This window comes from Carettochelys insculpta, chromosome 6, assembly GCF_033958435.1.
Source record: "Carettochelys insculpta isolate YL-2023 chromosome 6, ASM3395843v1, whole genome shotgun sequence".
In the NCBI taxonomy this organism is placed as follows: Eukaryota; Metazoa; Chordata; order Testudines; family Carettochelyidae; genus Carettochelys; species Carettochelys insculpta.
In genome coordinates this window covers 122509768-122523886 of record NC_134142.1, presented here as the reverse complement: position 1 = coordinate 122523886, position 14119 = coordinate 122509768, and the positions used below count along the sequence as shown (strand labels likewise).

The following is a 14119-nucleotide window of genomic DNA, read 5'->3' as shown; positions in this document are numbered from 1 at the left end:
TACTTTGTATGGGCACTTTTCACCATAGTAACTAAGTAAATATTTTCACGTATTTATCTACACAACTCTATTAAAAGGAAAGGAGATATTCTCCATCTGTGAAAATGGGACTTGAGGCACAGAGAAACTAAGGACAAGTATATGGCAGGACCCTTTGCTGGTAGAGTAATACCAGTTAGGGTGCGATTAAAAAAGATCTATACAGGTCAAAGGCCTTATCTAGACACAGTTATACAGGCATACAAATATTTTTGTTGATGACGCCTATATCATTTGTACAAACTATGCCAGGACAAACCAACAAACAAGCAGTCACATAGCACCTTAACGACTAACAAAATAATTTATTAGGTGATGAGCTTTTGTGGGGCACAACCACAGAGCAGTGGGTCTGCCCCATGAAAGCGCATCACTTAATACATTATTTTGTTAGTTTTTAAGGTGCTACAAGATTGCTTGTTTGTTTTGTTAGAATCCAGACTGACACGGTGACACCTCTGTCACTATGCCAGACAATGTGCTCATTTGTCAGAAGTTATGATTACGGTTTGAGGATTTGCCATTACAGCAACATCAGCAAACAATTTTTAGCATAGATTTGGTGTAAGTAACTTGCACAAGATCTTGCAGGGGAGTCTATAACACAGCAAAGATTTGAACCTAAGTCTCCCTGGGTCCTAGGTGAGTGGTTAACTATTGCATATGCATTTCTGGAGCGGGGTAGTTGTAGACTAGAACAGTGAAAGCAAGAGCAAGTTTGCAGACGATGGGTAAGGTTTGGAAAAACAAAGCAATTGGCTTAGGAACCAAGCTGAGCGTCCCGAAAAACGTGTATTCAGCAGCATGTTGTACGGATGTGAGACATGGGTAATAATGGAAGATTCGAAGAGAAGAATATTGGAGTTCAAGGGGCGTTGTTACAGAATGATCCTGAGAAGAGGATGGATGCAGAAGATCACCAATGAGGAATTATATAGGAAGATGCAGCCAAAAGAGAACCTGCTGCAGAAGGTTTTACACCCCAAGTTACAGCTATTTGGGTGTATCTGCAGAATGAACAAAAAATCAAGACATCTGGTATTTGGCATAATGGATGGTTCGAGTAGGAGAAGCGGACCCCACCAATAAGGGGTAGATGATATAGTAGATTGGTGCGGAGCTTGTCTACAGAAACCAAGCCAGTCCGCACGGGAAAGGGAAAGATGGAAGGAAATGGTATGGGAGGCATCAGACACCAACAGGCACTGGGCCCGTGGTTGTTGATGGTGAAGGTAGTTGTGCATCTGTAGCTCAGAGTACTGAGTTGGAGGCTGGACAGAGATTTTCTGACTTTACCTAACAGTAAAGGTGCATGGAATTATTGAGCTCAATCTAATTAGGTTTGCATGGTTTTGGCAGGCGTTAATTAAATTCAGCCAGGCAGCAAGACTAACACACTGCCTGCTCCTAGAGAAGCCCTTGGAGTGATTCAGCCTGGTGACTGTCTGCAGAAGGCATCGGTTGGTGGTACAGCTGAAATGCCCAGAGGATCACCCTGCTGTGCTAAGGCAATCCCTGCCTTGAAGAGAAAGCAGTCCAGTAGCACTTTAAAGACTAGCAAAATAATTTATTAGCAAAATTACTTATTAATAATTTATTGCTAGTCTTTAAAGTGCTACTGGACGGCTTTTTGTTTTGATAGTGTATAGACTAGCCCGGCTCCCTCTCCGTTCCTATTCAACCTGCCCTGAGGAGCTTGCTCTGTACACAGGCCAGCCAGGCAGACAAAGGAGTGGGAGGGGAAATGGAGGCACAAAGAGGGGAAGTGACATGTCCAAGGTCACGCAGCAGGCCAGTGGCAGAGCTGGGAATGGGAGACTCCGCCCAGCACCCCACTCACCGAACGGGAGGGGGCCCCCGGCCGCCCAGAAAAGCAGGGGGAAGGCAGGGGAGCCTGGGAAGGGCAGAGCCACAGGCTACACGGGAAATCAATCGCTCGGCCTGCGCCTGCCGGGCCGGGAGCTCTGCCAATGGCCTGAGCCGGGAGGAGGAGCCTCTCCCCCCCAGCGGCCCCTTCCGTCCTCCCAGCATTGTCTGGGGCTTTTAACCCCTGGCGGGCTGGGCTGGGGCGGGGAGCGCGCCGGGGGCGATGGAGAAGGTGGGTGTCGCGCCCCCGGGCTCGGGGCGCAGGGGAGGAGGGGGCGCAGCGCCGGGGCTCCGGGGGGGGGCAGGTTGCTGGGTGGGTGACCCCCCCGCCGCCCCACTTTTCAGTGCCCCGCGGGGGTGCAGAGGGACCGGGCTGGGGCTGGGACCCGGCCCCAGCGCACCGGGACCCGCCCGGGGAGGGGGTCTCGGCCGGGCGCTGCTCCGGGCTCCGGCGCCCCCGGCCCGGCGGGTGGGGAACGCCCCAGGCCGGGGCGCGGCGGACGGGCCGGCGGCCGCGGGGCAGGCGCGGCCGGACAAAGGGGCCGGGCGGGCCAGGCCTGGCGGGGCGATCCCGTCCCGGGGCGAGTGGCCCCGGGGTGGGGTGTGTGCGCGCCCGCGCTGTGCCTCCAGGGCCCTGGGAGTCTGCCCGTGTGTGTGTGTGTGTGTGTGTGTATTAACACAAAGCGTGTGTGTTGCTGCTGTGTGTGTGTGTGCACGCGTGCTGTGCACCTGGGGGGTGTATTAGCACTGTGTGTGTGTGTGTGTGTGTGTGTGTACACGTGTACCTGTACCTGTACCTGTACCTGTACCTGTGTGCTGTGCCCCCAGGGCCTCTGTGTGTTACCCCAGTATGTGTGTCTTGTGCCCCCAGGGTGTGTCTGTGCTGTGCCCCTGGAGATGCTGCGTTTGTTATCCCAGTGTGCGTCTGTGCCACAAGGACCTTCCTGTGTGTGTGTGCGCGCGCGCGTGCGCAGCTGCTATGCTTTGCCCCCAGCATCCATGTGTATTACCCCAGTGTGTGTATTGTGCCCCAGAGCCCTTGTGTGTTACCTGAGTGTGTATATGTTGTGCCACAAGGTGTGTGCGCCTGTGTGTGTCTGTGTGTGCATACACACATCCGTGCATGCACATTTGTGATGTACTCCAGACCCCAGCATGTGTGTGTGCATCTGTGTGTGATTTGCTCCAGACCCCAGTGTCTGTAAGTCATCCCAGGATGTCTGTGCGCTCCTTTCTCTTGTAGGAAGCTTCTGTGTTTCTGTCCATGTGATTGTGATGTTTGCCCTGGACGCCTGTGGGTACTTTCCCTGTGGGGCAGGGACCCAGGCTGTGTGTGGCCTTTTCCAGCACAGAGGCTCTACGGAGCTGGGAATGACCTCTTTCTGCCCCCATCCCACCAGGCTGTTGTAAACACCTCCCCATGCCCTTGTCTCCTGTCGTAGGTGGAGTCTGTGACGTACCCTGAGTTTCTGGTTGACAGTGAGAGCAATGGCCCCTTTCCACTGGAGGACCCCAGCGAGGAGAGGTAATGGCCCAAGCCTGGACCCATGTGCCCTTACAGGACTGAGCATGGGATGGTCTTACCGCTCTGCCAGCGTGGCTTTCGGGCTAAGCTACAGGCCTCGGGCTCTGGTGATCTGGGCTCAGTTCCTGTTGCCACCTGCTTTCTGGGTGACTCTGTCAGGGCCTGAGTTTTTTCCAGCACCAAAATAAGGAGGATGATTTTGACTGATTACACTGCCCACCGGTATCGGACCAGCAAGTCTGTGCAGTGCTAGCAGTGACGGAGCCCAGATCTCGCTTAGGGTCTCTTCGTGCTCGGGTGAGATCAGTAGTCCCCTGCAGGCCTCTTAGAGTTAAGAACCAATTTTTGTGTTGATCTATATTTGGATTACAATACAATCTAAACCCCAGCTAAAACTGAGCCCTGTCATGCCAGGCACTGCGCAGGTCTTGCTGGGTGCTTCACAGACATGCAGCTGCCAACCTCAGGGCCCCATTCGGCCAAGCACATTGTGGGCTAACACAGTGACCGAGTGTGAGACCTGGAGTCTGCACAGCTGCAGTGAGAGTCCCTGCCCTGAACCACTTCCAGTCTGAATGGACACAGCAGGCACACAGTAAAGTAGAGGCAACATACGAGCAAGATACTAATGCCAAGAGGACTCGGGTAACTGTTCTCAGTGCGAGCTGCATCATGCCTAGTGCTCTAGGAAACGTAACCACTGACTTGTGGGTGTGGACTGACACCCACGATATAATACTGGCATCTTGGCGCAACCTGCTTGTGCTCTCTGTTATTAGCAGAGAATGGAACCACCTATCCCTGCAGGAGATGACCCTCTGCCTGAAAATAAAATTGCCACACGAATCATGAAGTAAATATAAAAATCACTGCTGGCAAAGGGTTCCGCCAAGGATGGGTGGAGTGATGGAGACACATAGTGAGCCGTGTGGCTTGGTAAGCTGGGCTCATTTGATCAGTGGAACCCGGCCCAGTGCATGGTCACACAGCTGGGAACAACTTTGCTCAGTGGTGTCAGATGGCAGAACAAGGAGTAATGGTCTGGAGTTAGGGGGAGAGGTGTAGGTTAGATATTAGGAAAAACTGCTTCACCAGGTGGGTGGTGAAGCACTGGAATGTGTTGCCTAGAGAGGTGGTGGATTCTCCCTCCCTCAAGGTTTTTAAGTCCCGGCTGGACAAGGTCCTGGCTGGGATGACTTAGTAGGGGTTGATCCTGCTTGAAGCAGGGGGCTGGACTAGATGACCTCCTGAGGTCCCTTCCAGCCCTAGAAGTCTATAAGTCTGTGAAGGACGTGGGGACTATGTCCAGGCTTGGAAGCTGTATCCTGGAGAGCAGTGGCTCAAGAAAAGACAGGTGAAAATATCTGGCCTAGGAGATCCCAGTGCAGCGCTGTATGGAAGCACAGAGTTGGCTGTGTGAGCAGCAGGTTTTGAGTAGCTGTGTATATGGTGTTGGTGGGACTCCTCTGGGATATGCTGCCCACCCTTCCTGCTGAGAAATTAGAGTTCAGGAAAGAGCCAGTTAAAAATCTGTCACCGATGACGAGATAACGGCACTCAGTGCGTTCCTTGCCTCAGAGAGGGCTAAGCGGTGACACAGCACCAGCCTGGGTAGGGGCATGCTGAGGGCAGAGGCTTTCTAACCTCCAGGCAAAGGCAGAGCAAAAACCACTGGCTGGGACCTGAAAGGAGACAATTTCAGGCTGGGACTAAGGAGCCCGTCTTTACCAGGGAGGAAAATTAACCTCTGGCAGAGCTCCCATAGGAATGAGGGGGCTTCTCCATCACGGAAAGCCTGTCCATAGGAAGATGGGGCATCTTTCTCAACGCTGCAGCCTCGCTCAGCCAGGAGTTACTGGGGCAGAGGAAGGAATCTCTGGGCTGGATGCTCTGGCCTGGCTGAGGCAGGAGGCCTGGCTAGAACGGGAACAATGGGCCCCATTAGCATTAAAATTTATGACTCTGTGAACAGTGGCACCTGCACCTTCTTCTGGCTTGTGAGAGAAGGGACTTGGCTGCACAAGTCAGAGTGCTGAGCCATCCAGTAATCCCCATATACTGTAACGGGGCCAGGTGATTTGCATCAGACAACTCAGTCACTCACCAGCGCTGCCAGCTCTGGTGTTTTGTGGTTATTTATTTTTAAATAGGAGCTTTGTGACATTTAACTGAGTTTTTCCGCCTTAAAGCCCCAGTAACTATTTATGGGAGACTCTCCGTTTTGTTTTGTTTTTGGGGTGGGGAGCAGATAGGTCCTAAAGATGCAAAAAACCAGAAATAAAAAATGCGCTGTATAAAACGAACGTCCTTTTTAAGATGCTCTGGCTTTGGGGGCAGGGGCTTACTGAGCATTTTTGAATTCTCTGGGATGGCAAAGTGAGGGGCCAGCTCATTTGCAGCCAATGGCTCATTCCTCCGCCTATTTCCCTGTCCAGATCTCTGCAGTCGGTTCCTTGTTGCAGCGCTGCAGCTGTGTGGGAACCACGCAGAGCGGCTGGTTACTTAGTGCTGCCTTGTTCGGGGCATGGATTTGAAGAGCCGTGACCCTTTAACGTCAGGGCCAGGCCTGAGCAGCCCCCCTACCCCAGTTCAGGGATCCAGTGCTCATTGCAACGCATCTGCTGTTGAGGGCTTTGTGGGACGATCTGCCCCCTTGTCCCCAACTTGGGCACACAGAAGCCTTCCATTTGCTCTGACGAGCCTGCTCCGAGAGAGAGTTAAACTGAAGCAATTCGTGGTGGTTGAAGGAAACAACTTGTTCCCCTGTTTACGTGGGAGATTTTCACCAGGATGGGAATTGCTGCTGAATCGCCCATGCAGCCGAAGTCAGAGTCGCAGAGGAAAGGTTCTCATCTCTGTGTGTTTCCCCAGGTCACGTGATCTGACCTGTCTACCAGCGCAGGCCTCCACCTGTGAAAGGGCTGGGGCCCTGCCCGGGATACAGCATCCCTCTGTATCGATCCACACCCAACACTGAGCCACTGGGGTCTGGGCTGGGCCATCGCGTACCTGAGCTCATTCTCTGCACCTTGTCCTGCCCTTTGTCTACTTTGACTGACGGCCCTTCCAGGCAGGGGCTGTGTGCGACTGTAACACAAATTACAGGCTGTGTTGTATGAGTGCATAATGTCCTCTGCTTCCACAGCCGTGTTCCCTGGGTGGCCATCCAGGAGAGATTCAGATGTCACCCCACTGATTAACAGAACATCCACAGCTGGCAGCAGCCAGCAAGGTTTCTGCTGGTGGCGCGCGCGTAGACGTAAGTGGGAGCGCTGCTCCAGAGCCTCCCCTGTGGCACGGCTCTTCCCTCAGGAATTTCTCAGTGGCTTTCTTGTCGCCAGAAACACTTCTCTTGGGCTGGCTTGTTATCAGAAGTGTCTCCAGAATAAAGCCCCGAGAGCCCGGGTTGGAAGTGGATGTAGTTTGAGGTTCATCTGTCCATCCTGCCTGACTCTTCGTGTAGCTGTTCCCAGACCTTCCACCTTAACTCTCCTCAGGCCTGTTACTTATCCACCCCAGAGGCCCGATTGAGTCACATGACCTGCCCCGCCCCAGGACAGCTGGGGGCAAGGGGGTTGAGACCCGTCTGCCTTTAAAGAGGCAGGTGCTCTGGGACAGGCTGGCTGCCAGGCCCTGGCTGGCACGGGTTTATGGCCAGCAATAAACATGTCACAACATTGTCCACTTCTCCCTGGAGGTCAGGTCCCCTCCGGAGACCAGTGGGGGATCTGAGGTCTTGCCTGTGCTAATGGCCATCTCCTGTCGTCTTTTCCCATGCACAAGCTTCCCCATGGTGCACGCGGCCGAGTTCTCGTGGATGGAGCGAGAGGAGGAGCTGTGTGACTCGGACGAGCAGGAGGAGCTGAGAGTTGTCCTGACAGGTGAGTGATCCTGGAAGGGAACTCGTGGGGGGGCAGGACTGGCGGGTATTGCTGGAGCGTATCCCCTCCCTGGTCACCGGCAGCGGCCGGCACCACAGGCTGCAGGGGAAGCTGGGAGAACCTGCAGTTGCAGATCGGGACTGATCTGCCTGTTAGATCCCCTCTTGGCCTCTGATGGTTCGAGAGCGGCTCACACCATTAGGATTCAGCAGCTGTGGCTGTTCCGTTCACCATGCAGCCAGCCCTGTTTGAGTCCTGCCGAGCTTTCGGCCCCCAGTGCCTACGGTAGCAAAGAGCTCCCTGGGCTAGTTGTGCCCCGCGTGGGAGGAGTGTAGCATTTGCTGCCTTCCCCTTTCCTTGCATGACCCCTCCAGATTATTTCCTGCTTGTGCTCTAGTCGCTGCAGCTCCCAGGGAGCCCACCAGCCCTGAGTCTGCACCTGGTGAGCGGCTGAGACCTGCTGAGCAGGAGCTTTCGTTTCAGGTTTTGTAGCAGAAAATGGAAGTTTTCCGGGGCAGATTTTGATTTTGCAGAAACGGTTGTTTTCTGTCAGAAAATAATTGGGGCGGTGATTCCCGGCCAGTCCTAGATGTGTCCTCCCTCAGCCGCTCCAGCCCAGCCAGGCGTTATTGGGCCGGAGGCAGGAATGGGCTGGGTTAGGCAGGAGCTGTGTTCCCTGTAAGCCGCGTGCTTGGGTGGCCGCCCAGGAGAGATTCAGGTGCCACCCAGCTGATTGGCAGAGCGCCCACAGCCGGCAGCCTCTTTGTCTGTTGGTGCACAGCCACACATCTTGGTGCACAGAACAAAATTTATTCTCCCCTGGAATAGAAAAAAGTTAGTGGGAACTCCCTGGGCAGGAGGTTGGGCACGGGGGAGCAGGGCGTGGCTGTTCTGGCCTCGAGACCCGTGGCTCCCAGTGTAGGGCCCTCCCTCCCCAACAGACACTTTCTCCTATTGGCCTGACTGACATGTGTCTGGATACTTCTGTTCCCCAGATGACGGGGCCCTGAGTGAGGACGAGGAGGCTGACGAGGCTCAGGAGCAGGAGGACGATGATGGGGACCTTGAAGGGCCGTTCTCCGCCCGCTCCGAAGGGGACGATTCCTGTGGGAGCTCGGAGAGGCCCCAGGCCCGGTGGGGCGGCACGGGGCCGGGTGAGTCGGCCTGTGAGGCAGAGGACAAGCCCTTCCGCTGCTCCGAGTGCGGCAAGGGCTTTGCCCAGAGCTCCAACCTGATCAAGCACCAGCGGGTGCACACCGGGGAGAGGCCCTACCGCTGCGCCGACTGCGGCAAGGCCTTCACCTGGAGCTCCTCGCTGCTGGAGCACCAGAAGTCCCACGCCGGTGAGAAGCCCCACAGCTGCCCCGAGTGCGGGAAGAAGTTCAGCCGGGGCTCCACCCTGCTGGAGCACCAGCGCATCCACACGGGTGAGAAGCCCTTCCGTTGCCACCAGTGCGGCGCCCGCTTCAGCCAGAGCTCCACCCTGGTGCACCACCAGCGCACCCACACCGGGGAGCGGCCCTACCGCTGCGAGGACTGTGGGCGCAGCTTTGGCCGCAAGTCCACGCTGGTGACCCACCGGCGCACCCACACCGGCGAGAAGCCCTACCACTGCCGGGAGTGCGGGCGCAGCTTCGTGGTCAGCTCGGACCTGGCCAAGCACCAGCGCACCCACGCTGGCGGGCAAGGCCCCTACCGCTGCGGGGAGTGCGGGGAGGGCTTCGGCTGGAGCGCCGCCCTGGCCGCCCACCGGGCCAGCCAGCACGGTGCCGAGAAGCCCTACCGCTGCCCAGAGTGCGGGGAGGCCTTCCACCAGAAAGCCACCCTGCTGGTGCACCAGCGCACCCACGCCGGCGACGAGGCCTTCACCTGCTCGGATTGCGGAGAGCACTTCCTGGAGAGCGCCAAGCTGGCCCGGCACCGGCGCACCCGGCACTGCGCCGACGGCGAGGAGAAGCCCTTCAAGTGCTCCGAGTGCGGCAAGGGCTACGCCCAGAGTGCCGGCCTGCGGCACCACCAGCGGGAGCAGCCCTTCCGCTGCCCCCAGTGCGGCCAGAGCTTCCTGTGGAGCTGCCGGCTGGCAGAGCACCGCCGCAGCTGCCACCCGGCCGAGAAGCCCTACAAGTGCCCCGAGTGCGGCAAGAGCTTCGGCCAGAGCTCCAAGCTGCTGCGGCACCAGGTGACCCACACCGGCGAGAAGCCCTACAAGTGCCCCGAGTGCGGCAAGATCTTCAGCCAGAGCTCCAACCTGGCGGAGCACCGGCGCACGCACGCCGGCCAGAAGCTGCACCGCTGCGCCATCTGCGGCAAGAGCTTTGCCCTGGGCTCCTACCTGGCCAAGCACCAGATCACCCACACCGGGGAGCGGCCCTACCGCTGCACCGAATGCGGCAAGGGCTTCCGCCAGAGCTCCAACCTCATCCAGCACCAGCGCACCCACACCGGCGAGCGCCCCTACACCTGCCCGCAGTGCGGCAAGAGCTTCTGCCAGAACTCCCACCTCATCAAGCACCGGCGCACCCACACTGGCGAGCGCCCCTACCGCTGCCCCCAGTGCGGCAAGAGCTTCCGCCAGAGCGCCAACCTGCTGGAGCACCAGAACACCCACACCGGCGAGCGTCCCTACCAGTGCGGCCAGTGTGGCAAGAGCTTCTGCTGGAGCTCGGCCTTCAGCAAACACCAGAGGACGCATCTCAGCTAGGGGAGCTGGGCTGGGACTTATCTGAGCCTGGGACTCTGCAGGCCCACTTGAGCTGGGGGCCCTCCATACGTGGCTCAACAAGCCCCTTATCCAGATATGGACCTCATATGGGGACCGCCAGGAGCCAGGGCTACCCTGGACTCTCCCCTGCTTCTCTCCTTGTCCTCCTGACTTAGGGGACCTAGCGTGGAGACCACCAGGACCTCCCATGGGCATGCTGGAGAGCCCCTTCCGTCTGGGAAGTAGAATCCAGCCCTGACACATGGAGGCAGATTGAGATCTACGCGCTGTCGTGCCGGGGGCTGCACAGATATGCCAGGGACTGTCCCTGGTTTGCATCACTTATGTGAACTTCTGTCTGTTGCCTCCCCAGCCGAGACAGGCTGGTGCCCCATGTCATATTAGCTCGTTGTTCTGCACACCCCGAGAGGCTGAGATTTCACTGCCTCTATTGCACAATCCTCATTTAGCAAATCTCTGAGGACACTGCAACAAAAGTCTTGTTTTGCCGACTCCACTGCAGTTTTATTATTCAGAGGGAGAGGGAAGTGAGAGGCTGCGTGGGGATATGTTCAGACTAAGGTGACAGAAGGCTGCTCGGTAATTTTGTTAACTCTAGGGTGGAAGGCGAGGTGCTGTCGTGGCTCAGAAAGAAGCTAAGAGACAGGACCCTGACAGTGGGAAGAAATGGAGAGTTTCCCCAAGTTTTAAACCCAAGATTGCCTGGGGAAAGCAGCAGAGCCCTACCACCGGGCTGCCAAGGACTGAGAGCGTCTTCCTGTATTCAGAGAGTGGTGGAAGGAGACGAGAGACGTTTAAGCTCAGAGGTTTTTTTTTTTTTTAAAAAGCCCAACAATTTCCTGATCTTTTTGGCTAGCCGCCTTTTCCATCTGGCCCCTCGCCTTTGTTTGCGGCCAGCTTGTCCATCTTTTGTCCTCCTGCAAATCTGGGTTCCAGCCCTCTACCGGTGCCTCAGGACTCTCCCATGCAACGTGTTCTGGGACTGTAGAACTCCTTGCCACAGGATGCTGCTTAGGCTGAGAACTTGGCCACCTCCAAAGAAGGACTGGATGCTATGTGAATAGTAAGACCAGTGGGACAGTACCCGCTAGAAAAGCGAGTATGGAAGAGAGATTAAAGCTCAGGTTTTAGGGTGTAAGGTGATCTTCAGCCAGTATGAGTTAGGATGAAATACTCCATTAATTATCTCACCGGTGTGACTTCTCACACCTTCTGCTATGGCATCTGGTGCCAGGCAGGGTCAGAGACAGGACCCTGAACTCGAAAACCTCCCTGTAACCATGAACCATCTTCCACGAAAAGCTTCTGTTTTCTAACATGTCAATTTAGGCAGCAGCATCTTTGTGATTAGACCAGGGACCTGGCAGCCAGGACTCCTGGGTTCTCCCCACCACCCTCCTTCTCTCCATAATCCCTCCGGGTTTGTGGGAGTAAAGAGCATTTGAGTTCAACTAGACCTCCCTACAGCGATGCACAGGGAGTAATGGCAAAAGACTCTCTTGGATGTACGTCTTTAGCAAATGATTTTACCAAAGCCGTTAGGGGTGAGCATGGGAATGACAGACCCATGAGCCCTACCTCTTCCTACCTGCGAAATCTGGTGGAAAGGGTAAAAATAGAATTACCAAACCACTAGAAGATAGTGATATATGCTCGAGTCTAACCAGCGCAGCCTCTGCCAAGGGAAGCGCCTCACTAACCTGTTAGTTCTTTGAGTGTGTCAATAAAATAGTGACAAAAAGAGCAGCAGTGGAGGTAGTTATTTTGGCCCAAGTATTGCCTGAAAAGCTATGGAGGAGCCCTGAGTACTGTCCTGGAGGAGCAACGAAAGGCCAGCAGTAGATGTCACAAGGTTCTGGGGTCCATTGGGTAGAGGGGGTCAGGGGTGCAATTATTATTCTAGTAGAGAAGCCTAGTCACGGGGGAAGGGTTGTCATTGCGCCTTGCAGATGTTCACACATGGTGTTCATTCAGCTCCCGTGCGCTGCTTCTTCCTCAGCTGCACCCAGCGTGCCTTGTGCTCCGTGTCCTGGAGGTGGCGAGCTGCCTGATTCTAGAGGAGCCCAGCTGGTGCACGGGTTCAGAGAGATTGAAATTCAGTCACACTTGACTGAATTCAGCACACTTGGAGCTGAAGCACTAATTGCCTTGAAGAGCAGAGCCAAAACCAAACTTCTAAACGTTTCAAGGCCAGTCAGTCACATTATCTCCTCCGCTGCTTCCGGTTCAAAAACTGGGTGAGCTTGAGCAGAGCTTTGAGAAGGAGGTGCTCTTTTACCTCCCACTGCTCAAGGCAGCTTTCTGTCCCAGTCTAGTGGTAACTGGCCCTCCCAGCAGCTGCTGAACCTGCTCCAGTCTGGGTTACCAAGGGGGGTCTTTTAGCTCAGGCCCAAGCAGCTTGTGCTCTAAGATGCAGTTGGTTACGTGCTAACAGCACCCTGGTGGTGTGAAAAAGGAACAGGTTCATTGAGGAAGGTTTTATATTGTATCCAAAACCACCAGGTCAGGAAAGGAGACTGGATTCCTAGGCCCCAGGCTCTGGTCCACGCTGCCATCCTTGAGCTTTGCACTGGTCAGTTTTACTCCATGGCTCCCTTCACTTGGTCCCCTTTTCTGAGGACCCAGTTCCAAAGAGCACAGAGCTTGCTGATAAAACATGGTTGGTGGGCATGGGGGTGGGGGTTGGTGGTCTTTGGAGGCCACTACCAGAGTCCCGTAGTCACCACAGCTCCACTCTGGACTCAATAAACCTGTAATTAACTCCATCTCTATTCAACTTCAGGTGTCCCCTTTACCCTCCCTTATTACCAAGCTCGGTCTCCACTTCTCAGAAGCAGGGCCTGCATCCTCTGAAATGGTAGGAGACATTGAGGCAAAGTAGCTGGACTCATGCAGCCCATGATGTGCTAATTGTTTGGAGTCTTGAATGTTCATTCCCAGCTTTTATGGAAACCACCAGAACAACGCACACAGGGCTGGAGAGCCGTGCCTCTCGCTTGTGCCAGTGTCTGCCCTAGGAGGACCCTAAGCGGGGGGGAAGTGGGAGACTTGGGTTAGGGTCTGTATTGCTTCGTTATTAGGGGCTTTTAGGACTTATTTGCATTGGAGAAAATGTATAAAAAAAGCTTCATTAGATGTGGGCGGTGGAGCTGTCCAAAGAAGCTGCCTTTGGAGAAGGCTCTGACCGCTGGTGTTCTCCAGCAGCAGCTTGTACAGAAGGCCCCCCCAGGAAGCCTGGCTGTTGCTTCCTCCTAAACCATTTTCGCGTTTTTGGCTAATTACAAATGTTTGGGATGCTCTGAATGAATTGCTATGGGAAGGATGTAAGACAATGCAAAAAATTTTTAGGTAAGGTACCTGGTTTATATCCATAATTTCTCAGCCAGAGGAGCTGTGTCACCTTTGCTTTATGCCTCATACTGCCTGCAAAGAGAAACATTCAGCACTGCTTTTGATTCTGAAAAGCTTGGGTCACACCAGCTTCTGGCTGTCAGAGGTTTAGGGACACCCAAGGCATGACGGTACACCCCTCACCATCTCGCCTGAGAGCCATGGCTGGGATAAAACTCCATCAACTTTGTTTTTTGAGCCCAGTTCTATGGGTTTTACAATATCCACTGTCAACAGTGCCACATATTGCCTGGGGGTTGCATGAAGACATACTGCCTGTCTTAAACTTGGTGTGCATTAATTTCAGGGGGTGACCTCTAGCTCTTTTGTTACTTGATGGGGTAAATAATACCTCCTTAAGCATTTTCTCCATACCATTCATATTGTGGTGGGTTTGGTCATGGAGATTCTCTTGAAAGTGTCACATGATGCACTGAATATACCGGTGAGCCCACCTTACTGCCCATTAGATGTGCACCACCCTGTCCTACGAAGCCAGAACTTCTGGTCTCCCAAGAGTTGGGGTCACAGGCCAGAGCACAGTAACAGAGACACTGAGATCAGCTCAGCTCTGGGAAGCCTCAGACACAGGGGGATGATACAGCCCCAACAGGAACAAACCTCCAGGTAAATCTGTCCTACCCTGTAAGAAAGGTTATGCAGAGAACACTCAACTTGTTTGCCCCCTTTATCAGT

The 14119-nt window shown here is 54.9% G+C and overlaps 1 protein-coding gene across 1 annotated transcript; it reads left to right on the top strand.

The window, feature by feature from the left end:
* Window positions 1–1927: 1927 nt before the first annotated feature.
* LOC142014924 (uncharacterized) lies at window positions 1928–14111 on the top strand. The gene is made up of 4 exons (XM_074998210.1): window positions 1928–2137; window positions 3348–3430; window positions 7214–7311; window positions 8307–14111. Exons 1-4 carry the CDS (start codon window positions 2129–2131, stop codon window positions 10010–10012), a joined length of 1896 nt encoding a protein of 631 aa, XP_074854311.1. The 5' UTR covers window positions 1928–2128; the 3' UTR covers window positions 10013–14111.
* Window positions 14112–14119: the final 8 nt, after the last annotated feature.